The following is a 26,416-nucleotide window of genomic DNA, read 5'->3' as shown; positions in this document are numbered from 1 at the left end:
TCCAAGGTCACACAATTTGTAACTTCTAAGGAATCTCCCTGACACCACCTCCAAAGGTGGTTCCTACTGGGCCCCCTGGCAGTCTAGAAGCCTCAAAGCCTATGCGACTCAGTTTCCTCATCTGTAAAATCAGAATAATAATAGCACCTTCTCCCCAGCTTTGTGGTGAGAATCAAAGGGGATAATATTTATAAGCACTTTCAAACCTCAAGGTGATGTATAAATGCTAGTTATTTTTATTGTTATTCCTAGAGTCATGGAGGGGGTACCCACATGGGTGAGAACACACATTTCTGAAGTACATTCTGGCCTACCGCCACCTCTTGGGTGTCGCAGAACCTTGGAGATCCTGGTTTTGAAGCCCTGGAGTCCTCTGCAATCAAGGAACATGAGAGTGCTGGACGCAGGACTGGCCTCTCTGAAGAGCTTCCAGTTCAGAGACAGCCCCATCTGGCAGTGTTTGGAAGGTGTGTGGAGCCATGGAAACAAGGCCCAGCCAGAGGCCTGTCCTTCCCTTCAGTTACAGGCTTTCTGCCCTCGAGGCATTTGCTGGGTCCAGATTACTTGGGTTCCCTACCCGAGGCAGGAGCAGGCTGGCAAATCCTCTCCCCTGGTTCCCTCTCCCTGCAACCCTTCCTCGTCTTCTCTTACTAATGATGCTCATGCCCAGGGAGGCCTTGTGGTGGCCTGGAACGTGCACTGGACGGAAGAGCCAGCAGACCTGGCCCCACGTCCTGGCTTTGGCATGAGAAGCCAGCTGCCTGACCTTGGACAAAGCAGTTCACTCCTCAGGACCTGGGTTACCTCATCCGTAAAATGAGATTAAGACTTTTTGTAGGAGAAGTTCTCTGCAAACCTTAAGGGCTGCTGAACTGTCCCAGTCACATACAGAGGGTCACAGATTCAGGGCCAGAAGGGACCTTAGAGGTCATCTGGTCCAACCCCTTCATTGGACGGATGACACTTGACCAACATCACACAGGAAGAAGGTGGCAGATTTGACCAGGATTTGAATGCAGGTCTTCCGCCTGCAATAGCTCCAAATCACAACAGAATCCAGGAATATTTGAGATTGAGAGGAAGAGGGGCTGGATATTAATAGAGCTGAAAAGGACCTTTGCAAACATCTAGTCCAACATCCTTATTTAACAGATTGGGAAACTGACACCCAGAGAGATTAAGCAATTTGTCCAAGGCTAGGATTTGAACTCAGTGTCTTTGACTTCAAATCTAATGCTCCTTCCAGCATAAGCCCAACTGCCTTACAGGACATGTCCACGTTACATAACATATGTTGTTAATATCTCTGTCCAATTCAACATCAACCTTGGACTGTCAGTTGCCAGAGGGAAGGGCCGCATCAGGCCCTGCTGGCATCATCCCAAGGGTTCACAGGCACTGAGCAGATGCTTCTGATGATGTGGGGAGGCCGCCCCCATGCTGTGCTTCCACGCCTGGCACTTCAGCACAGCTGTGTCCCACTACTCTGTCACAGCATCCACCATCAATCAGTGAATTACCTGAAAGAATCCATCTGATAAACCTGTCAAACCACAAACAGCCCTAACACCTGAGCCCAGATGGCATTGTGGGTATTTTTCTCCTAATAGCTAAGCCATAGGCTTTGGACGATTCCTAGGGCGAGCCCAGGACACCGGGAGTTCCCCGGGACTGGTCATCTCCTTACCAGCCCAGGCAACGTAGCAACAGCCCCCACAAACAGATGATCACAGTGAGAGCCAATGTGGCAAGAAACCAGCCTGAGTCATCCCTGTTCCTTCATCATGAGCTGCACTTTATTAACTGGTTACATCCAGCACCCCTCCACCACAGCAGAAACATCTGGTGCCCACGATGAGTGAATTCTCCTTCTGGTGTCACGGGGCTGATTCTGAGGCCTGGCTGGGTTCCCCTGTAGGGGGGAGGAGAGGACACAGCACAGGAAACTTGCCCCTCCCATGTCTCTGGACTCCAGTCAGGCCATCCAGGCAGCAGCGGTCCCCTAAAGCACTTTTCTTTCATCTTTCCTGCATCTTGGGGTGGGATATGTTTGCCTGGCTCCCAGGCACCCTGATAAGATTTCCCTGGGAAGCAGCAGGGGGCCATCGGCTGGGACCCCAGAGCCCCCATCAGTCCTGCACCAGGAAGTTGATGAGCGCAGTCCGGGGAGAGAGGAAGGCTTTGGTGATGGTGCGGCCCTGCAGGAGCTGCGTTCCCAGCTCACTCTGGAGAACTAGCTCGTGGACTTTCTCACGGTCTCGGGCCACCTGGTGAGGCACGGGGATCTTGCCACAAGCTTTGTTGTTGATCTGAAAAGGAGAGAAGCCCAGCTAAATGTGTGTAACTGTGAGAGGGTCTGACGCCGCGTCCTCCCCGGCCTCTCATGCCCACCATCCTGGGCTGGTTTGGGGGGGAAGGGACGGCAGGGGAGGGCAGAAGTAAAGTCAACATTCAGTTTCCTGAAAGAGGAATGAAAGGGAATTAGCACAGAAGGCTTGGGATAGGAAGAGCTTGGTGTTGTCTAAACGCTTCCATGAAAACGAGGGCTCAGGGAAAGGCTTTTAAGAAATGGCCAGGGTGAGGCAGCTTATGTTATTTCCAGCCCCGGAAAGATGAGCTGGTCTCCCGGGAGTCATTGGAGATAACCATCTTGGCAGACTTCAGCGAGCCCTGAAACGGATCCACTTTTGCCAATGGATTTTTCTTAACTGCTTGAATTCCTATGAACCTATGAATTCAGAAGTCTGCAGTCTTCTGGTGGATCTAGCTTACAAATTACCCTGGAATGATGACTCTCATGTTTCAATATCTACCTCAAGCAGTCAGCATGGTGCTAAGTACCCACCACAATGAATATTTGTGGACTGATGAAAAAATTGACAGAAAAAATATATTTGGTGAATTATGAAAACAAATGACAATGAATTACAATTACAATACAGGGTTAGAGATGGAGACTAGATCAGTGATTCATTAATACAGGAAGCTCCCAGATGAGGAAGATCCCTCCACCAATGCACGTTGACACCTTTTTTACAATTTATAGTCTTCTGGGATGCCTTTGAAATTCTTTAGTCTTGAGTAGATTATACCTGATAAACTCCTTAAAAGTTAACTTCCAAAATACCTAGAGTGAAACCAGGCAGAATGGAACACTGAATATTGCAGTAGGCCAGGCTTTTTGCCTGTTTGTTCTAACATTTATCAACTCTTTACTTGCTAAATCCGATGATGGCTTTTTCTCAATCCTTATCCTTTAGCGTTTTTGAAGCTCCGGACAGTGTCGGCTACCCCCTCTTGTCATGGGTACTCTACCTTCCCCGTGGCTTTTGCGACCCCTTCTCCTGCTCCTCTGACCACCCCTCTCTTCTCACTCTCCTAGCTCACCCTCTATTCCCTGCCCCATCAACGTGGGGCTCCTCTAAGGCTCAGCCTTGGGCCCTCTTCCCTCCTCCCTACAGTTTCTCTTAGTATCTTACGGGTTCCTCTAGGTTCAGGTACTATCTCTATATAGGCGACTCCCAACATTTATATACTCAGCCCTAGTCTCTCTCCTGAGTTCCAACCTTCCATAGCCAACTATCTGCTGGACATCTCCCCCAGGATGTCCCAGACACATCTCAAACTCAACATGTCTAAAACATAATTATTTTCCCCCTAAGCCTTACCCCTCCTCCAAAACTTACTGTTCTTTTTTTTTTTTTTTTTTGAGGATATCCTATCCTTCCACTGAAGGCAAAATACAGCTCCCTCAGGCTTGGCATTTAAAGTCCTTTACCATTAGACTCCAGCGTATCTGTTCAGACTTTTTTTTTTTATATTACTTTAGGTTCCAATCAAAGTAACCCACTTTCTGTTTTTCCCTGAATTTGGCACATTCTGCCTTTTTTTTTTCATTTTCTTAAAAAATATTTTCTTGAATTTAACAAACACTAAATAAAATGAACATTTCCATAGCCAGTGTAGAACAAGAGTAAAGGATTGTAAATGAAGCTGTGAATGTCTATTCTGTGGAACTTAGGAAGCCTTCACTGACTCTGGTGGTTACTCTCTCCCTCTCAAATTATCTTGTATATACAGTTTACTTAAGCAGAAGGTAAGGTCGCAGAGGGGCAGCGACTGTTTTTCCCTTTTATCTCCAGTGCCTCCCCAGTTTCACTGCTGTGTCATTGCGGTATGCAGAGGACCCTGGGCTCTCAAAGGCTCTGCTGGGAAGCATGGGCTCTGGAAGTTCCACCTTGCTGGGGGAAGGGTCCTGGAAACGGGCCAGCTTAGCTTAGTATAGAAAGGCTCATTGTCAGTAGCTTGGTGATGAATGTTTTGGCCATGAAAACCCACGAGATAGAGAAAAATACAAAATAACAGTCCTGGGTGATCCTCTTCCACCTTTGGTGGCCGAATGGTGCAAAAGGAACCAACAGGTATAAAAAAGTCATCCCATTATTTTAGACTGTGTCTAAACTTTAAATTAGCTGTTGGTATGCAGAATGTGAAATCTTTGCCCAGTGACCAACAAGTGGACACACTGCTACAGGGGAGAAATCCTATTAATCTAGACATTCTCACTATAAATAAAAACAGAAGGAAGAAGTTGCAGCTGAACCGAAGAACGGTTTAGAGTTCTTCAGGGAGAGGGAAGCAAAGGATGTCATGGGCCCAGTCTTATCAGACCCCCAAAACAGTGAGGAACATCATTTCATTGGATGCTTATAGTGCAGGGTCCATGGTAAACATTTGCAAAAGACCACCATAAAAATAATTGTGGTCTATGCACCTTTTTCCTGTTGAAAAGGAAAGAGAGAGAAAGTCTATGGAGAGCTTAATAAGCTCTCCCAAAATAAACCAATACGTACTTTGACATGTGATGGCTTCATTGTAAAGGCGGGAACAGGTAAGGATGATGAGAAAAACATGGGAAGGAAATGAGAGCTGTCAAAGACTTGTAGACTACACATAAGTCTCATGCCTATGTGTCCAGACATTTTCTTTGACCAAAGAATCCAATGGTGCTGGGCATGAAGAGCACTGAATGATATCAGAAAAACATGAAACTGATTCTATTTTAAAAAGATAGGTCATGGCTCATTATGGACATGGAAGTAATTCCTGAATTAGCTTTCTGTGTATAGTCAGACCATTGACTTGTTAGAGAAAAGATCAAAGTGGGTATGAAACTAGGAGAGAGTATCAAAATGAGAAAAAGCTACGGTATGCCATTAAAATGACATCATGCTGACCTAGTAAAGCAAACTACGGATGGTGAAAAATGGGACATGGAAGAGAAACAACAGAGATAAAACTATAATAACTTCATGTAGAAGTTTTAACTGATGCAAATCAAGTGCCATACAAAGTGCCTTACTCAGCAAACTTTTGACTTACATGCTAAGCAGAGAAATATGGCAGTCAAGGTGAATGCTGGTTTAGAACATAAGCTTATATATTAAAAATTTTTCCAACAAACTATTTTTCCCAATCAGTGAATCCATATGTATAATCTTGGACTGATATGCAAATGGACAATGAGATAAGTCCAGAATTAAATAGGAAGAGGGAAATAGGAGCTGGATTGCTTTAGTGAAATCGTAAAAATCCTTTAATGACTAAACTTCTCCCAGAAACAAAGAACTATCTTTTTAATATCAATATTTTTCTGGTGTTGCCATGTGGCTTGGTCAAGAGCCACTACTATATCAAAAGAACCCCAAACTTAATCAATCAGAGGGCAACGGAGAGACACATGGTGGGTGTGAGTTGGCTGTGGCACTTGACAAATCAGATACTAAGATAACAAATCAGGGAAAGAATGTTATCAGGCAGAAATTTCTGAGTGAGAGAGAAGATAGACTGGTCATGTGAGTGACCAAGAGCAAGGGATGACCACAGCATCCTCAAAATGTCAAGAAAAATCGAGGAAGGCCCGATGTATCGGCTGGGCCCTCCGTGGAGAACTTGCCCAGGAGGGGCAGGCACAGATGATGGCGACTGCCACTGGTGCTGGGGACATCCTTATCAGTACATTCACAAATCATCTGACTACGAATATCCTCAGTATTAAGCATAGGGCCACACACAGAGTCAGCACTTTATGAATGTTTGCTGAATTGAACAGAACTGAACATTATCGAAGGCAAAACGTTCTTACAAGGAGAGAAGGCTTCTAAGCTGCAAAGCTTCAGTGAAATAATAAGAACAAGAAATAATAATGATAATAAGAAGAAACAATAATAATAAGAAAAATAAAAATCCCAGAGCCAGGGCATCGCATGGCAGGGATGTGGGGGATGCAGGATGGACGATGGGACTAACAATGGGAAGGGGATAAGCACCCAACAAGAAGAACCTGGCCGCAGGGCGTGGTCTTCAGTGAACAGCGGTAACTCATCCACAGCTAATATTCCCTCTGTAGTTGTATTCACGTGGTTCCTGGGTCTGTTTCGGCAGGTAGACTCCTAAACATTTTATAATGTTAATATTCCCTCCGAACAAAAACAACAAGATTGAATTCCTGCACTTTTGAGTGGGTAAGGTTGCCCACCTGGACATAAGGTGTGGATGACAGCATTGTTGGGCCGACCTCCTCGGTGAAATTCTCCTTTGGTGGCTGAGTCTGTGAATGGTGTTTGGGATCTAGGTGCAAGGGTGTGGCCAAGAAAGGCCAACATACCTGAGCTACCGTGAAGTCTTTCCCCTCTACATTCTCCTGTTTGTTCAGGGCTTTGGAGGCCAAAAGCAAAGTCCACATGTCTCTAACTTTGCCCTCAGGCCTCACAGGCACTGGGCTTTTGTTCTTATTTTCCAGGGGAAATGAGAAGGATGAAAAGACTACAGCTCATGTCAATAACATGTAATTCTACTTGATGGGCGTTTATTAGGCCCCAAGTGTGTGCCCAGGACTTGGCCAGATTGCTGACTTACTGGTATAAAGGTAGTCAAGAATCTGGGTAGTAGAAATCCTGACAGCTGACTTCTTCAGCACTAGATCTGCCCTTCAGGGAAAATGAGTGAGAAAGAGGTCCTGGGTACAAACAATTTCTAACAGTCTTCCTCCCCGTCTTGGTCACCTACACACAGACCATGCTAGTTTGCAAAGGTCCTCTCAGTGCCCACTCATCTGACCTGCTCAGCTCATTCTGTAACGGCCCAGTCAAATGCACTGGGCCGAGTTAACCGCCCCTCCCACCCAACATCATGCCAAAGGCATGCGTTATCTCAATGGAAGAATATAGCCTTTCACGGTTCTGTCTGATGCCTCAGAGGCTACTCTGTGCCGCTGCAGAAATTCTTAGGCCTGAGGGTTTCTTATGGGAAAGCACCCACCAGGCACTAACCACTCCTGCTAAGGCCTTGGTTTCAGTCTGGATGGACAGTCATGGAATGTGCCATTAAGGAAGGGACAACAGGAAGGGGAGAAGAGAGAGGAGCCGTGGGTGGAAACAGAGCAGCTGTGAAGGAGCGTGGTCTCCTGGTGTAAACATTTTCTTTGCAAATATTGATTTTTCTGCTCAGACCACTGTTGACACAGATGTAGAAGGGCTGGACCCTAGCGGGCTCGCAGCCTCTGGGTGGTCAGATTTCTTAGTCTCACTCGGCGAGTGAACACACTTCTCGCCTGTGCTTGTTTCCAAAATTCCTGGCACCTAAAAAGTGCTGAATAATAAGTGCTCATTGATTGGATTCCCCCCACCAGTACCCAAAAGGGCAGATTTTGTATCCCGAGCCAACCTTCCAAGGTCACCTTCAAGTGATCCCACCCTATAGCCCTCTTCTCCATGTCAGAGAAGGTTTTAGAGCAGAGGGCAAAATTTGCTTGTTTGGAAAGGTATGCTAAGCTCATGAGACGGTGTTATTGTAGAAATATTCTGAAAACTCAAGTATTTAGTGCTATAAAAATCATCACTATTAAAGCTTTCAGTATGCAGCCAGGTATAGATGATCTGCTATAATAGGACACAGAAAGGCAAGGCAGAGGGTAGGAGGGAGAGGGCTGCAATCCCTAGAAACCCTTGGGTCAGTCACGAGATTCAGGGTCAAGGACCAAGCCTTTTATGGAAGTCTGAAATGGGAGATCAAATAGAGTAGATGGACGTCATCTCTCATTCTTTCTCGTTTTCCTTCTGGGAGAAGGAAACATGGGCCAAATCCTCCTTCCTCCACAACCGCCCCATTCACATAAAGGCAGTCAGGCCATCAGCAGGTGTTAATTAAGAGTTGACTATGTTCTGGGCACTGTGTTACACACTGGAGATTCGAAGGAAGGCGAAAACATGTGTGTTCCCTGATATTCTACTGGAGGAGACAGCATACGGACAACTGCACAAACCACATCTATGCAGAGTATAGGTATACTATATCTATACTATTAGAACATTTCAGAGTGAAAGAGAAGATAGGCTGGTCATGTAAATGACCAAGAGCTAGGGATGACCACAGTGTGCTCCACTGGTATCCTGAAAACGTCAAGAAAAATTGAGAAAGGCCCGAACGTATTGGCTGGGCCCTCTGTGGCAAAGGTAATGTCAGAGGGAAAGTGTCACCACATCGTGTGAGACTGGGGCGCAGCGATGTGAGATGAGGAAGAGCGGAGAAGGGAGAGCTCTCAGAAAAGAGGATGAGATGAGGTCCTCAGGGAGAGGGGGGAGAGGCTTGAGGAGGGACAAGAAGGTCTGCAGCAGCGGCTGTGGACAGTGTGACAGTGAATGCATCAGGGGAGTATTACAGCAGTGCCCTGTTGCAGTGAAGGCCCAAATGAGAATATGTGACAAACTTTGGTAGTGGACCCAACCGACATGGTTTCATAATTATCTGTCATATGGATTTTAATGCGCTCTGCCTCATCACCTTTATCACCTGAAGCAAAGAAGAATCTGTTCTATTTTATACCCTTCAAATAACCAAAGAAAGTTTGACAGAAGCTTTGGGGAAATGCATTTCCCAGCACATGACTCCACCTGTGAACATTGTCTGGGACAAACCAATTCAGCTGGCAATGTCAGGACAGCCATATTGGGATTTCTGTTGAATAGATCAGAGATTTCTAACCCCAAGAGGTTCCCTTTTCTACTTCCCAATCCCTCAGGGGCTAAAGACAGCATTATTCATAGCTGAGACTGGATGGAAGATGTTGGCATGTGATCACCTGGTGGAATCAGTACGTATTTCTTCTTTTTTTTTTGACAATTGGGGTTAAGTGACTTGCCCAGGGTCACATAGCTAGTAAATGTCAAGTGTTTGGTCTGAGGCCAGATTTGAACTCAGGTCCTCCTGACTTCAGGGCCAGTGCTCTACCCACTGTGCCACTGAGCTGCCCCTCAGTACATACTTCTTGCATAGGATGAGATAGATACAAGCTTGTAACTTACATATGGTTCAGGCCAGATTTCCTAATTACTCTTTGACCAAGGACTGAGTTAGAAGGAGAAGGCTTGAAACCAAAGCCCTAGGACCTAGCAAAATACACAAAGTTAGTGAGAATTAATTTAGATTGAGCAGCAACATGGACTAGTCAATGAGCTGAGCAATCTGGGTGCCACCAGCCAACAACAGGGAAGATTCTTTACCAGAATCGCCATCTCCACCATGTCAGGCTGCTGCTTGGGTCTGAGATCCACCGTAGGCCAAGACTGACGCAATACACTGGCGTCCCAGTCATAATGGGTGCAGAGCTTATTCTTCACGTGGGCCAGACCTGCAAAGCCAAGGAGACAGATTCTTTATTGTATGTAATACAATACACAATACAAAATAAACAGAAGGTTCATTACATCTGGTATGATAAAAGGCATTTTGCCAAGAGGCAGCTTAATTTAATACTGGTCAAAGGAATGTTCTGGGGAGGCAATATCACGGCTTTTGATAGCACATTAAGTCTTACAAACAGAGGTCCAATGTGGACTTCCACTCATCACTGAAATTGAGTTTCCAATTTTAAGTGACAGTGATTTTTTTTTTGTTGCAAGCTACAATTTCTGTGGAACCAGAATGTTTTGCCACAAAAGACTCATAAAAGAGAACAAAGCTCACAATTTTAATATAATTTGTACTACGAAATTTTGTAGGAGGAAGCTCAGCCCTGGTGTTGGTGAGCAAGCCACAATGTAATAAGCCCTCTTGTCTTCATTCATTTGTCGCCCACAATTATTGCACCTGTTGACTTAGGAAGTCTCAGTCAACTCTTGTTGCATTTAATTAATGCAGGCTAAGTTTGGTACTTCATTTCAGATGCCATTTACATATTGATTTAACTTTCTTTTAGTGTCTCTTATGGCCAAGCGGGCCCCACTGTGCTATCACTGAATCTAAATTAACTTGTTTCTGCAATTCAGCATAAGCCAAATAGTAGAGAGGTAAGAGGAATGAAATCCTTCTGTAATCGCTTGTGATCGCAGCGTGATTTTGGCCCCAGAAGAATAAGCCTGCTCTGTATCTCTCAGTAGATTGTATCAAAGAAACATTCCCAATTACATAAGCATTTACATAAGTACACACATTTACAAGAGAATAACAAAATTAATTGGTCATATAATACTGCACAGTGGATACAACATGAGACCTGGAGCCAGGAAGACCAGAGTTCAAATCTAGTCTAAGACATTTACTAGCTGTGTGACTCTGGACAGGTCACTTAATCTCCTGCCTCTGTTTCCTCATGTGTAAAATGAGGATTGTAATAGCACCTATCTCCCAGGGTTGTTGCACAGACCAAATGAAATAATAATTGCAAAGCAGTTAGCACAGTGCTGGGCACATAGTAAGAGCTAGATAAATGTTAATTATTATGATTATTATTGTGATTATTGAACAATGGGCTGCTTTTCTTCCCGTCTTCTAAGCACACAAAGAAGAGAAGCAAACTTGTGCAGGATACCAGCACAGGCATTAAAAAAATGCACATTTAATAAAAACAGGCCTCCTCAGTCAAAGTTTCCATAGTCAGCAAGGAACAAGGTGAAGAAAAGCATTTTTCTGGATGCGTCTCTAATCATTCCAAGAATATGCCATGGTAGCCCAATAGAAAAACAAATATTGCCCAAGGAGATCCAGTCATAATATAATGATAAAACTAGACACAGAAACGGGGTGCATTTTCTATCCAACCAATTAACATGGCACCAAGTAAAGTCAATTTAAGATCAGCCCTCAGCTACCTAGGGGTGGGTTGCAGTCTGACTGCCAGACTGTCAGATACTGCCTCCTTTACTTGCATCTTCATTAGAGAAGGGAGGATTGGCAAAGGAAAATTCATTTTGGTTGATTTTACTGTTAAGTAACCATTCTTCAGTTTGGCAGTGAGAGTTTAAACTCTGGTTGAGAAGAGCACTGGGAATTTTAGTGAGCTAAGTCATGCCTGGGTATGTCCAGGCAAATAATCCAGATACATCTGCATTTTGAATGAGTGAAAATGCCAAAGAATAGGCTTCTAAAAAACAAATCACCAACACACCCAGTTAGTTAGCACTACCAGCAAAGCTTTAAACATTGAACTGCAAACAGATAAGCCAAATTAGCTCAGAGGATTCCTGCAGGAGGGGGATCAGAAATTGGCTTCTTATATCTTGTCTGGCCAAATAGTCTGGGGGAGGAAGTGGAGATGAGCTGCTCACTTTGCATCTAAGACCCGAATGGTACAACAAGTGCATTTGTGCTAATGGACTTCCCATAAAGGGCCTCCATGATTCCGGGCAACTTGGCCTTCTACTGTGACACATGAAAATGTTCTATCTCCAATAGATGTGTTCTCTAGCTTTAAATCAGAAGGGGGTGACTTCCTGGCTTCCTAAGGGAGAATGCTGCGCAGAGCCCTTCCGCAATGCCATGATGGGCTTTACCACTGGAAAATTAATTTCTTTATGATTTACTGGATGTAGTTCTAGTGGAAAAAATTCTTCCATGTCTGCATGGCAACTGAGCAGGATATAACGTGGGGAAAGAACTCTGAATATAAAGAGATGCCTTAGGCAGATTCTTCTGAAGAGTCAACAGAGAAAATTCTGGAAGCCCAGCTTTCAAACAGAAAGTAGACCTTTGGGTCTTAAATGGGTGTGTTCTGTTTGGCAGTAAGGAACAAGCTGATTTTTATCTCCTCCCTGCTCCTGCCTGGGGATTATAAACTCCTATACGATTGCATGTCCAATGAATGCTCCTCTGTTGATCAGCACAGACATGACAGGGGCCAAGAATGGTGCCTCCATGGGCATGTGGGGGTAAAGCTGGGGGAAGGGGCTTCCTGGAGAGCTGAGTCAAGGTCAGCACTCCTGTCCCCTGCTTGGCGAGGTGGCATGGACACTAATCAGTGCCAGCAGCACACGAGGGGCTCAGGCAGAGAGGCAGCAGTGGGGGAGATGCAGCAGACCAACAAGTCAGAGCCACACAGGGCAGGCTCCTTCCACGAAGCATTGTGTGACAGGCAGTGAAAGCTTTCCTGCCCACATTTTACATACAAGCAAACTGAGGCTCAGAGAGAGTAAAATGACTTTCCCAGGGCTCCACAGCCAGTGGAGTTATTGTAACTTAGACTTGAACCTGGGTCTTCTGAGTCTAAAGCCAGCGTTCTCTCCTAGGAGAAGGCTTTCCTGTGTTTAAGGACTGTATAAAACACCGAACTATCGCTAAAATCACCTTGGAGGGGGCAGCTAGGTGACACAGTGGATAGAGCACTGGCCCTGGAGTCATGAGGACCTGAGTTCAAATCTGGCCTTAGACACATAACACTTACTAGCTATGTGACCCTGGGCAAGTCACTTAACCCCAATTGCCTCGCCAAAAAAAAAAAAAAATCACCTTGGAATAAAATCTATGGGGCATATAGGAGCACATGTGAAATATTATATGAAAGCACCAAAAAGAAATGTTATTTATCTTTATTTATACGAAATGCACACAAACACTCAGTTTTTTCCATATGTCTGCCGATTTTGGTGAAATAAAGGGCATATCAGAATAGGAAGGGACTTCAGATGTCATCAATTTTGACCCACACCTGAACCAGAATGCCCACTGCAACAGTGGACAAATGAACAGCCAGTCTCTGTCTGTGGTCCCCGAGCAAATCTGCTATATTAATAACGAATCTGCTATTCCCAGACTGTAAGGGGTCCAAATGAGTTTGCAATATGACATTACTTTGCTTTGAACTTCAGTATCTATGTAATTGTAGAACTTTTAGAAGACGGAGCTCTGGCTTGGGAGCTGGCAGGATCTGGCGGTCAGTTCAGGCCTCTAACTCGCCCAGGCCAGGCATTTAACCTCTCAGTGCTCAGGAGACTGTAACTCGAAGGTTCAGAGAAGGGGCACACCTGGGGCAGTAGAAAACGTCTCCTGGCCTCAGATTTCTCTAGACCAACACCATCACAAATCTAGCCTAGTCTCTATCTCTATCCTAAAATTACAGTTTAGCAGAAAAGAAATACAACTCCAATTCTGATTTTTTTTTTTTGCTGTGAGGCAATTGGGGTTAAGTGACTTGCCCAATGTCACACAATTACTAAGTGTTAAGTCTGGCTGAGACTGGATTTGAACTCAGGTCCTCCTGACTCCAGGGCCAGTCCTCTATCCACTGCGCCACCTAGCTGCCCCACCAATTCTGATTCTTTCATGTCAAGATTTAGACTTCAAGGATGAGTAATTTTATCAGCAACAACATTCTTTCCACCAAGAATACAATCCTCTCCATGCTCTCCTAGTAGTGAGTTCTCATGAATCGTTATGGCTGAAAAAATTCATTTCCCAAGGGCCAACCCTCTTGGAAAAGGTGCTCCAGACGACAGTCAAGTCAAACCAAGAAGCATTTATTAAGACCTGCAATGTTCCAGGCGTAGGCCTAAGCATTGGGTATACAAAGAAAGGCGAAAACAGTCCCTGCTCTCAAGGAGCTTACAATCTAATTAGAGGTGAGGGGATAGACAACAGACAAACAACTGTGCACATTAAGACAGACAGGATAAACTGGAGGCAGCTGGACAGTCCATCACCGGGATGAGTACTCCAACAAAGCCTTTCCAGCTTGGTAGCTCTGCAAAGTCAGGGCTCTGCATGTACAGATGGTGGAACCCGGGGGTCGTTGGATTTTTAATAGAGGGGAATTTTAACAGATAGAAGATTTGAAAAACAAACTAAAATTACTTACGTTCTAGCAAAGTGACCAATCTTAGAACTTCACAGAAGGGGACATAAAATATAAAATCACTTATCACAGTTGGTTAGAGATTAACCTTGAAAATGAGTAAAAAGTTTTAAGAAGTCATATTTCTCAAGGTAGCTAAGCTACTTTAGAGGAGAGACTGTTTTATATAGTTTTGACTTCTTAAAATACTTAATATTTCTTGCAAGAAACATTTGAGTGACTACTAGGTACAAAGTACTGGAGTATATTGAAGGGCATATGAAGATAAAAATGACATGGTTGCCACTTTCACGGAGTTCTCACAGTAGAAAAAAAGACAGAATCTCAAATAAACAAAACAAAAAGATCATGCTAAGTGAATAGGAGAGGTACAAACAGAACACTCACTAAGGTCTGAGAGGAGAAAGATCATTTCTGAATTTTTTTTTTTTGTGAGGCAATCAGGGTTAAGTGACTTGCCCAAGGTCACACAGCTAGTATGTGTCAAGTGTTTGGTCTGAGGCCGGATTTGAACTCAGGTCCTCCTGACTTCAGGGCTGGTGCTCTATCCACTGTGCCACCTAGCTACCCCTCATTTCTGAGGTTTTTTTTGGGGGAAGAGAATCAGGAGAAGCTTTGCAGTGGTGATGGGCCTTAAAGGAATGTTTTACAGTATTTACCTATGTAGTCCCTGAGTTTTAACAAGTAAAAAGACCAATACAAATGCAAAGTCCTTTATGTTATTGTACAGGACAAATGCTACATTGTTTTCTGTGTTTATCCTATGCCAATGCAGTTACTCTTACGTCCTATACACAGGGCTCAGCAGATGCAGGGCTTTGTTGATGGCATTTATTAGGTACCAGAAGGGAACTCAAGGTAACTAGAACACTTTGACTGGGGTACTGGATGATCTGCCTTTAAAGTATATTCTCCAATGACCTTAATTCTAGAGTCTAGAAATCACAGCTGTGGGACCCATTGCATCAAGTCTGAAGGAGTTTCAGATGAAGGGAAATGTATGCATGCATGTATACACACATAGTATATATACACATACACATATGTATACACACATACAAACGTGTGTATATATACATAAACACATACATGTATACTTATACTTTCATACACACACACACACACATATTTAGAAAGGGAATGATTGATTCACTGTGGGGATTAACTTAATCTAAACAATGACGTTAATGGGGTGACCAGGATCTAAATGAAACAGAGTTCACAGAGAAGCAAGCAACCTACAAGTATTCACTGAATGAACTACGTGATCAGATGTAATAATACCAGGATGAGGATTTTAATCTTCTTGACCTGACTGTCTTTCACGGTGACTTTTTACAATGTCTTTCATGTGGGTTTCCCCTCGCTCCTCTTTGTACAGCCTTCCATGGCAACCAGTAAGAAGAGGGGAAAGTGGTGTCTCTCCCTCTGGAGCTTCCTTAAGCAAGCATCTTACATTCTTGTCTGGATGGGAAAATGCTCTTCTAGGATAAACAACAAACCTCTCACAATTTAGTGAGAGTATCTGCATGCTCCGGAGATACAGGGTTTCAGGAAGGAAACAGATTTCCTCATCCTGTTAATGTTTACAGACTGCCCAGATCAGTTTCATGAATGCTTCCCTCACCAAAGGGCAGTATTAACTCTTGAAACATCTCGTGCCATTTAGTATTGGGTCCTATGCTTTATAATGCTGATTGAATCACGACCTCTTTTATCTAGGGCACCAAAGGTCAGTCTTTAAGAAAAAAAAATTCTCTTTACTATATATTCTAATGCTCATTGGAAATCCTCTTTGGGGGAAAGTCTTCAATTCCGTTTGTCAGCAAGGAGTATCTCTCTAATGAAATTTGCTTTTTTCCTAAGGAGATTGGGGAAATAATTTCTGAGCTCTCTATCCTATACTATCTTATTCCCTTCCTAGCCGTTCTCAGATTATTTTTGCTAGCTGTATGAGTACAGAAGCACATTGAAACAAACATATACATCACATTAAAAGCTGTTTTCTTAAATAATTACAATGCAAAGGAAAAAAGGCCAAGTTGCTCTGCATAATGACTGATAGGACAGTAGAATGATTGCAGCCTTTTCTATCACCTATCTTGAAAATAAAAGATGCTACATGGTAGGAACAAGTCTTTAGAATGATTAAAAAAAACCCAACAACAATCCAATCACAAACTATATCCACATTTTAACTCAAAAACTCACATTGATTTTTAAATTTAAAAGCCAATGGCTATAACGATGCTGTGGCTGACTGTGACTTTGTAGGAGCTGGCGTGGAGTTGACAATGAAGGCATAGCCATTTCATTGGAAAGGATGTCTCTTGAAAAATGATAAGTGGAAACACAGAGATGTGCCTGGAAGGGCACAGTATCACGAAAGGCAGTGCAGAGAACACTGGACTTGAAACACTGAGGGTTCAAACTCCATCTCTGACGTTTACTTGTTGTATAACTTTGGGCGAACCATGTAACCCCTCTGAGCCTCAGTTTCCTCATCTGTGAAATGAGAGGACTGGATGAGACTGAGGTCTAAGGTCCCTCTGTTTCACATGCCTGGAACACTCTCCCCTTTCATTCTCCCCTCTTCCAAGCAAGTAGAAATGCCTGCTGCTTGGTACGCAAAGTAGACTTGGAAAAGCATCCCTAACAACATCCCATCCTTCCCCACTCTCAAAGAAAGTTTAAAATGCAACTCAACCCAGTTTATTATTAAAAAAGAAACAATCCACCAAGTCTGATTGATGAGATGAGGGAAAATAATACCCATATATATATGGAGAGAGAGAGAGAGTATGTATTCAAGAACACACTATACCCCAAAGAAACAGGGGAAGTTCCCATATGTACAAAAATATTTACAGCAGCCCTTCTTGCGGATGCAAAGAACTGGACACTATGGGGTTGACCATCACGTGGGGAATGGCTGAGTGAATTATCAAATGTGAATGTAATGGGATATTACCGTGCTGGAAGGAAGGACAAAGGGGGCAATTTTGGGGAAAGACTCGTATGAACTGATGTAGAGAGAAGAAGCAGGAGAACAATGCAGACAACGTTTCGTTCTCCCATCACAGAAGAAATGGGAGAAGTAAAAACAATGAAAACCCAGCAGAGCAGAGGGCCGGCCCAAGGGGAACAGCTGAGTGTCTCCTCTTCTTCTGGCCCTCAGTGAAGAGAAAGACTTTGTTCAAGCAGTGAATGGTTTTCTACAAGGGTACAATCATTGCTTCTCAGAATATTAAAATGACGGCAAATGGGGAGTACGGCCTAAAGAGAGAAGAGAGAAAGCTGCCATCTGTACATCTGGGTACAGAGTGATTTTATAATGGTCAGCAGGGCTTATGTATGCCACAAGCAGAGCAGGGATGGACTCTGGCCCCTGATGTCTCTTGGGACTAGAAGGCCCAGCTCGTGATCAAATGTAAGATATCGTATAAACTGCATAAGGGTTGAAGCCCTCTTCCCTTGCTCAAGGTGATGATGGAAAGCTCTAGTCATAGCAGATGGGGTGACATAGACTAACCTGTGTAATAAGGTATAAAGATATGTTTAAATAACTGATTATGTTCAAAGGACTCATTGGTATAGGTGAAGATGAGAAAAATAAGAATACTGGTGAGCTTAATGTCATTAGTAACTATTAACAAACATTTACATACCAATTTAAGGTTTGGACAGTTCTGTATGCATTTTATTCGATTTTATCCTCACAATAATCCTGGAAGGCAGGTGCTATCATCACCCCCATTCTACGGGTAAGGAAACTGAGCCTGAGAGAGTCGAAGTGACTTGAAGTCAAGGTCACGCAGCTAGAAAGTGACAGTGGGTCTTCCTGACTCTGAGCACAGAACTCGGTCCAAATGAGAGCTCCCACTTTCCTGGCTCCACTCCTGACTTTCTGGAATTTCTCACTTCCACGCCAGCAGCCGTGTCACCCTAGGAATGTTCCAGCCCCTGTGGTCCCACTCCTCAAATTGCTGAGCTCCTGCCCTGGATCATTATTCATGTGAGTGCCTAGGGCATCTGTACTCACTTCTCTCCTGGCTCTGTTCCTGGCTCTCAGACTCTTCCACCTTGCCCTCATACACGTGTCCAACCTCTGCTTTCCATCCCCTTTTAGGTGCTATCTACCCTCGTTAGAATGTAAGCTCCTTATGGGTAAGGACCGTCTTTTATTTTTGCTAGTATTTTTAATCCCAGCACACAGCACAGTGGTTGGTATGCAGTAAGCACTTAATATGTACTCTCTTCTCCCTTTCCCTTATGCACTCTCTATTTTTCACTCGTTCTTTGTATCTCCAGTGCTTAGCACAGTGCCTAGTACACAGTAATCACTTTATAAATGCTGGCTGCTTGATTGATACCAACTTTTGGTCGGTTACCTTTTTAACTGCCAAAAGATAAATGAGAAAAGGTTAGATATTTGAGTGACATAATAATTAATGAAATTAAGCAAACAAGGAGGAAGTTTGCTATGTCTAAAAAAGACAAATGAAGGGAGCGTTGGACTAGTGACACCCAGGTCGTGGGACCTGTGACTTTCTGCACACCAGGCAGTGTTTGTGGGCCCAGAAATCTCCATTTGAAAAGATCCTTGAGGGTCAGGGCAGCCCCAAACAGCTACTCTGGAATCTCAGCAGCCAAGAGATTCCCCGCTATCTAAACACAAAGGAAGGAGGAAGTCCAGTGCAACTCAATATGTACAGAACTGCCAGCCTGCATTCTCATGTAAATTCCAAACTGATCCAGGGAGAAAAGAACAAATCTGCTTCTGGCCTTATGAGGAAAACAAGGCGCTTGGGTGGCCTTTATTGCCGTCATACTCGATGTAAGCACTGAAGTCCGCCATCATGACCACAGGGACGTGAGCCAAAGACAGGACAGCCCAGGCTCTGCCCAATGCTCCCAGGAGCATTCAGGAGCCCACGACACACGGCCCTTTGACAAGGGGTGATCTTTATCACAAGAGGTAACGAGAGCCACGTTCAATATTCAGGACAGTCTCACTGATCTTTTAATATTAGGTTTGTAACCCGCCACAAACAAAAGATCAATGAAGAATGGTCTGGGAAACGAGAGCTGGCCCACAGCATTGTTTTCAGGGTTATTTCCATGTTCTGAAGCAAGGGTACCAGAAAGGAGAATCTTGTTTCTTGGGTTAAAGAAAAAAAAATCCATTGTCTAGATTCCTAGACTTGGAGTCAGGATTGGGTTCATTTCCCACCTTTGACTCTTATCAGCTGTGCTCCTTGGGGTACGTAAATGAACCTCTCTCAGTCTCAGTTTCTTCATCTTTAAAACAGGGAGAATACTAGCTATACATACTTCAGAAGGTGGCTGAGAGGCTCAAATGAGATGATCTATGTAAAACACTCTCCAAACTTTAAGGCACTGTATAACTTATAATATACAATGATAACTATTATTAACATCCAGTGTTTGGATGTTTGGCCCTGTTTGACTCTTCACGACCCCATTTGGGGTTTTCTTGGCAGAGATACAGGAGTCGTTTGCCTTTTCCTTCTCCAGTTCATTTTACAGATGAGGAAACTGAGGCAAACAGGGTGAAAGGACTTGCCCAGGGTCACCCAGCTAGTAAGTGTCTGAGGCAGGGTTCAAGCTCAGGCCTCGATGACACAAAGTCCTACACACTAGGTCACCCTGCTGCCCCAAACCAGCAGCTAGGGATTGGAAATGGGGATCATTTTTAGATTAAACTGTGCTAGGCCCGGCTCCCAGATGTGTGACATGGGCTTTCAAGAGACAGTCAGCATGTGTCGCTATCTCTTCCTGCAGAGCCAATAACGAAGGGCTTTCTCCTCCTTACCCAGAAGTCCTGGAACAGACATCTCCCTTGTTTTGTCTTATTTTTCCAGTGTCTCTGTTCAGTCTTTCAAAGGTGTTCACAGTGGGCTTTGACTCGGTTCCTGTAAGGGTTGGACTATCTTCTTCCTTGCAGAGGAGATAGCTGGGAAGGGCCTACGAGGACAGCTCTTTCTCGGATGTCCTACACGTGGGGCTCCTCAGCCGGCTTTTCTTCAAGAGTATTTCAACCTCTTCTAAAGCCAACAGACGATCTCTGCTTATCAAATGGCCTTAGAGGCACAGGTCAAGCAGCGGTACAATGGAATTCTATTAGGAAGCCAAATCACCTTCTCCTTAGGTTACATTTTCATCTCTACATCTGGGGCTACTGTTGAGAAAATATTAAGTTGATTATCTTTCCTTAGTGTGCCAAGGTTCAAGAGTCAGCAGTGACTAGAGCTTTAAAAAACAGCATTTATTCCCAAATTGCTAAAGCCCTGTGTTTCTGAAGTGACTTTCTAAAATGGATTGGGTTATTATGTGCACATCATTCACAAATCAAAAGAATTTTACTTCTTTCCAACAAAGGAAGATTCTGAAAATACTGAACCTTTAAAAAAAATAGTCCTATTATCAAATTTCTTTTTAAATTGATAGGATAACCCCCTCAATAGCTAAGGAAAAGTTTCCATCAATCAACAAAAATTGATCCACTGCCTATTACAGACAACACACAGTGCTAGGCAATGGAGAAATAATGAAAAAGATGAACAGTCCCTAACTTCAGTAAGCTTCCATTCTGCGGCAGGGAGACAATATGTTCATATGTGAATATATGCAAAATATACATAGAATCAGTACTAGGTAATTGGAGGAGGGGGCGGTACTAGTACCTGGGGAATCTAAGAGGCAGGGGTGAGGAAGGGGTTTGTTCCAGGCCTCGGGGACGGCATGGCAAAGGTAGAGGGATAGAGCGTGGAAGGGCAGGTGTGAGAGGCAGATGAAGGTGCAGAAGACCCGGGCTCGGATCCTACCTCAGGCACTTCCTGGCTGTGTGACCAAGGGGTCAGATCACTTAGCTTCCTGTAGCCTCAGTCTTCTCATCCAAAATGAGCAGGTTGGACTCTGTCTACAAGGCTCCCTCCCCAGTCATAAATCTATGATTCTATCACAAGGATGGAAAATAGACTGGGCCAGGTGGCGAAAGGCTTGACAAGCCAATCAGAGGGGCTAATGTGGGGTGAGTGACAGAGGAGCTAAGGAGGATGCCTGGATGACTGGAAGGGGGTGGTGCTCCCTGGACAGAAAGGGAAAAGAGAATGAGTTTTGCTTTAGACAGATAGAGTTTGAGTTGCCTAGAGGACATTCAGGTCAAAATATCAAAAGGCAGGTTTGCAAGGCTGGATTGGAGCTCCGGAGAGAGCCCAGGGCTGAATATAAAGCTCCAGGAGTCACTTGCATGGAGACGAGAAGTAAATTCAGGGAAGCCAGGGGGTCCTGTCAACCTTTCCTTCAAACGTCAAGTCTTTTTAAGGGTGGCCTGTGTGAAGTCAGGCGTGTGAAAATGCCGTCCTACAGGGCTGAGCATCCCATGAAGAGGTGGGCATGACGCACTCTGGGTACACCTGCAGCACAACTACTCAGCACGGGCAATAATAAATGGCTAACATCTCACTCCTATTACTTATCACGTACTCTTATTTAATTTGAACAGTCAGGGTGAGGGCTTTGGTTGGCAGGGCTCAGCCATCAATGAACAAGGTGACATCTGCCTGGTTACTTACCTTCTGCTGCCCCTCTTCTCTAGCTGAAGAGGGGACTACCCACTGGCCTTTCCTCTTAAAAAACAGTAATAGAGGCATTGCGTGCTCTGAGAATTTCGGAGGAAGGTCAGATGAAACATTTTGTCACATGATACTCTACCTGCCCTCCCGATGGGACCCTGGTTCCCACTTGGCAGGGGCTGCTTCAGCTGTGACCCCAGATGCTGCAGGGGGGATGAGGTCACCCGGGATGTGAGAATGGCATCCCACTGAATCTAACTGCTAAGTTCTACTTTCACAACTTAAAACGTCTGCCCATGAGGGAGGGAAAATGATCTGCCATTTTGGGATTTCTGTTAATAACATGAATGTAGAAAGTACCTGCCCAGAGCTCTGAGGTTATGTGAGGGGCCAATGGTGAAGCCATTATACAGATGGCGGCCAAAGCGTCCTCGAATTCTGGACTGTGTAGAACGACTTTTTGAGAAGCTTGCTAAAGAAGAGAAGAAAAATAAATGATAATAATACACCCAAGGCATGAAAGCTTAAGGATATACTACACAGTGACATAGGGATAATGAGTAAAAAATTCAGCTTTCCAGCCCCCTTTCTGAATGCCTTTCCATCTTTTCCCACTGTGTGACATATCTCTATCCAGCTATGTATGTATGTGCACACACATGTGTGTGTATACTTTAGAGAATGCCTCTTAGGTGTTCCCAGAATTTGACATCTTGCGACCCCTCTGGGCCTGCTACCAAAAGCAAATGAAGAAACAAAGAGACCACTCGGATTTCCCTGATATCATTTGCTCATTTCAGAAAGGATCAGGTTTGCACCTGAGGCATAAAACTGGGAACAGAGAGAGGAGAGAAATGAGAATACAGCAAGTGGGCCAGGATACAGTGTGGGACATATACGGGAGGGGCAGCCAGGAAGAGAGCAAGATGGGAGAAGCCGATAAGGTCCAAGGGAGGGTCAGTGCTCGCTTGTCACATACAGCTCAGCAGTTCTCCTGACCCACTTAGGATGCCTCCCGTGGGATTAAAATAATTAGGATACTTTGGTTAAACTTAAAAGCTGCATTAAGCATGTCATGTTATTTTGTATATAAAAGGTGAAAAGAAAACTACATTGACTAGTCTATTCCATTGTGTGAGGTGCAGAAAGGACTCTAGTGGAGGCTATGGAGAGAAATGGTAATTTTACTGAGAAGTGTGAAGGAACACTGACCTTCCCAGGTAGAGCCAGGCTCACTGCTAAAAAGTCTGATTTCAGAGACAGAACCTCTCTGATCCAGTTAAAGTCTAAAAATACATAGCGTCAGTGAGGACAGCTAAGGCTGTGTGTGCACTGTGACCCTATACAAGTCACACGGCCCCCTCCCCCAGCCCCAGCTCAACTTCTTTATTTGTAAAATCAAAAGGCTGGATTAGATCACACTTAAGGATTCTTCCAACCTAAAAAATGTTCAATTCCATGACTGAGTTGAGATTTTATATATGTATATATATATATATATGTATACACACACATGCACACACACATTTTTAAAAGCTAGAAATTCGTTATTTTTATAAATTTACTTCTTAGTGATTCAACAATATAGTTAATTCTAATTCTGTTTAAGTATTTTTTCATCATTTCTCTTTTCTTTTCAAACGAAAAGCATTCAGAGTTTGCTATGTCTGCTACACATGGTTGGCAGGATGTGGGATGCTGATTGCATCTGCTATGGGCGAGTTAGAACAATCTGAAAACTTACCGAGAGTGCATTACTGAGTCCCATCAGGTGTGAAACCACAGAATTCAATAAGAAATCTTCTGTGAAATGGGTAGTTACCTAGACGTGAAAATTAAGGTATCCACTTTCATTAAAATTACTTTTTATGTCATAACAGAATTCTCTATTTCAAGACTTGAAGGATTTGAGACTTGATCATTGTGTGTATTCTTACACCGACGTGGATTTCAAATCATTTACAGAATTCCTGATTAGCCAAACAGGTTAAATTAGACGACTGTCATCTTTGATGCTATTAACCAAATTTATGATTATCTAAGCAACAATTAGGCATTTCCTGACCCTGTCCTGCCTCTCCTGCACCTTCAGACAAGTCTGACCTGATTCCTTGCTTATCTCTGTGCTTGGAGACCACTTCAAGGCCTACAGTGGATGTCCTCCTCCCCACCAAGACAGAAGTGACCCCTCCCTAAAACTTCCATGCTGTTCTGAGCGCTCCTGTACTTAACTCATTTTAATTTAGATAATAATTGCTTATATACATGTTGATTCTCTAAATGGATGGTCGATTCTCTGAAGGTAGGAATTTCATCACTTTTCATCTTTGTATTCCCCCGTATCTAGCCATGGCACCGTTCCTCACATCACAGCTCCCTAACAAATCTTTGCTGAATGAATGAACACACGTGACCCTGAATAGTTAAGACACAAGCTACTAAAGAGAATGTCTGATAGTACAAAGAAGGGTCTTTAATGAAGGCTCAAAACTCAACTTTTCCCCGGGGATCTTACCAAATGCGGCCCTTCTTCCCTAGCTCTTTCTGACTTGTTCTGCTACCTGCAGGGCACTCCTATACACGTGTGTAATTAGTGCACATATGAATATTTCAACACAACAGTGCTTTAAGGATCAATAATGTCACCAGTACAAGCCCTCCCTCCACTGGAATGGGTCTCTGTCACAGAAGTAGTTATGAGAAAAAAAAAAAAAACCCCTTTCCTCCCAGGTCAGCCTGGCGATGGGACTCGTTGGACAATGGACCATCCACACCCACAACCAGGCCAGGGCTTGAAACCCCTCCAGTTTGGCAGCACGTGTCAGAGGCTGACGTAGCCCTTAGGGACCCAAGCTTACTTCTACTTTGGGGGAGGTTCTTGGTGTCAGAATAGACTCTAAGTGTTCTTATGTAATTCATATATGATGTAAGTAGTCTTACATTGTTTTACCCACGTTTTGATCAGTTCCATTCTTTATTATACCACAAACTTTCTGAAGGTAGCCTATCCTCTATAACCCTTAACACAGCATTACTCAATGAACAAAGTGCTTAGTATATGCCAGGTACTCTTCTAGGTACTGGGCCCACAAAGACAAAAATGAGACAGTTCCTGTCCTCAAGGACCTTACATTCTATTTCTAACATGTATGAAGATAAGTAGATGGAATGTCATTTGAGGACAGAAAGGGCATTAACATGTGGAGAAGCCAGAGCTGAGTAGGGGACACTTGAGATGTTCCTTGGAAGAAGATAAGGATTTTGTGTGAGGAGGGAGGTCAGTCTTGGCATGACCTGGGTTAATGCATGGAGGTGAGAGAGGGAAGGCCGACTTAGGAGAAGAGCTAATAAGTAATCCAATTTGGCTAGAGGGTAGACTGTATGAAGGAGAGATAATGTCAACTAAGTCTGGAAGGGTACGCAAAAATAACTAACATAACAGAGTGAGCAAGAATTCTCTGAACCATATTTTGGATGGCCCAAAGAAGTCGTTCAAAAAATATAATTAACGACAAAGATGTTGTAGTCTGCTGGGTGTCCCTTAACAGAAGCTCTTAATCCACATGGTATAAATGATTGGTGAGATGGCTAAGATTATTCTTTACCTAGGAAACATGGATTCAAAACAAGAGGAGTAATAAAATTGATGAAATATAAGTCTTTTTTTCTGCTCACTTTTACCTTTAGCAAGAAAATGAACATGTGACACCTTTTAAAAAATTCAAGATTGTAACATTCACTAAAACGTCACAATCCACTGAATTAAGTAATTAAAAATCTTGGAGCACAGAAAATAAATATTTAATGATAAAATAATTGCTCAAGCATCACTCAAGTTATTAAATTCATTCAGTAAATTATTAAAACCTTCCACTGAACATTTAAAAAAAAAGAATCTTGAAGAAGGATCATTAAAAAAAGGAGCTACCCTTAAAAACAGGCCATTTTAGGTGAGGAAGGAGAAATGTTTCCATGTTGATACAATCATGTATTTGGGCCCAAGTACATGAAAAAATGGTTGAACTTAAAAGCCTGAGTCAGCACATCTACAAACCAACTTTCATCTTTTTCCACTTAAATTTGATGACAGAGGAATTTGGGATACGGGCCAGATGCCCAGCAAGGAAACACAGCTAGTAAGTGTCAAGTGTTTGGTCTGAGACCGGATTTGAACTCAAGTCCTCCTGACTTCAGGGCCGGTGCTCTTTCCACCGCGCCACCTAGCTGCCCCTATATTTCTTTTTTATGTAGGAAGTTGTATTATCATCCCTAGGGCCAAAATGTAATAGCTGGACTTTGAAGTTACTTATTTGCAAAAGTTAGCTCTGTCACAGGACTCACACGAAGACCCCTCTCTGGGATCAGAAGAGCTGGATTCAAGTTCCTCCCCTTCTCAGAATCTCAGTGTCTTTATCTGAAGACTGAGAGGGTGGGATGAGACGGTCACTAAGGTCCTTTCCAGCTCGAGCCACTCAGGACTGACCACAGATCTATTAGAAGGAGGGGTCTCAGAAGCCATCTAGGCCAAACCCCTTATTTTACGTCTGGGGAAAATGAGGCCCTGGGGTTCGATCAGGGGCTTGCCGGGGGTTACCCAGGTAGTGTGGGAGATAACATCTCATGATTTTGCATTATTTCAACAGGTCAAGGACTTCTGGTTTCACCGGGGTCAGTTCTCCTCACTCCCAATGAAGGG

At 43.8% G+C, this 26,416-nt stretch overlaps 1 protein-coding gene across 3 annotated transcripts in view; it reads right to left on the bottom strand.

Moving 5' to 3' along the window:
* Nucleotides 1-1,775: 1,775 nt before the first annotated feature.
* The window catches only part of LARS2 (leucyl-tRNA synthetase 2, mitochondrial), a 166,141-nt gene continuing 141,500 nt past the window's right edge, over nt 1,776-26,416 (bottom strand). For all 3 annotated transcript variants that reach the window (XM_027872489.1, XM_027872488.1, XM_027872490.1), the window contains 4 exons: nt 23,465-23,542; nt 22,081-22,192; nt 9,561-9,688; nt 1,776-2,309 (listed from right to left, as the gene is read on the bottom strand). In XM_027872489.1, the coding sequence (XP_027728290.1) occupies nt 2,130-2,309; nt 9,561-9,688; nt 22,081-22,192; nt 23,465-23,542 (498 nt within the window). In that variant the 3' untranslated portion in view covers nt 1,776-2,129. The remainder of the gene's footprint in view (nt 2,310-9,560; nt 9,689-22,080; nt 22,193-23,464; nt 23,543-26,416) is intronic.

This window comes from Vombatus ursinus, unplaced genomic scaffold, assembly GCF_900497805.2.
Source record: "Vombatus ursinus unplaced genomic scaffold, bare-nosed wombat genome assembly UNPS02014799.1, whole genome shotgun sequence".
Classification (NCBI taxonomy): Eukaryota; Metazoa; Chordata; class Mammalia; order Diprotodontia; family Vombatidae; genus Vombatus; species Vombatus ursinus.
Note: the sequence above shows the minus strand (reverse complement) of the source record. Positions and strands in the feature narration are given on the sequence as shown.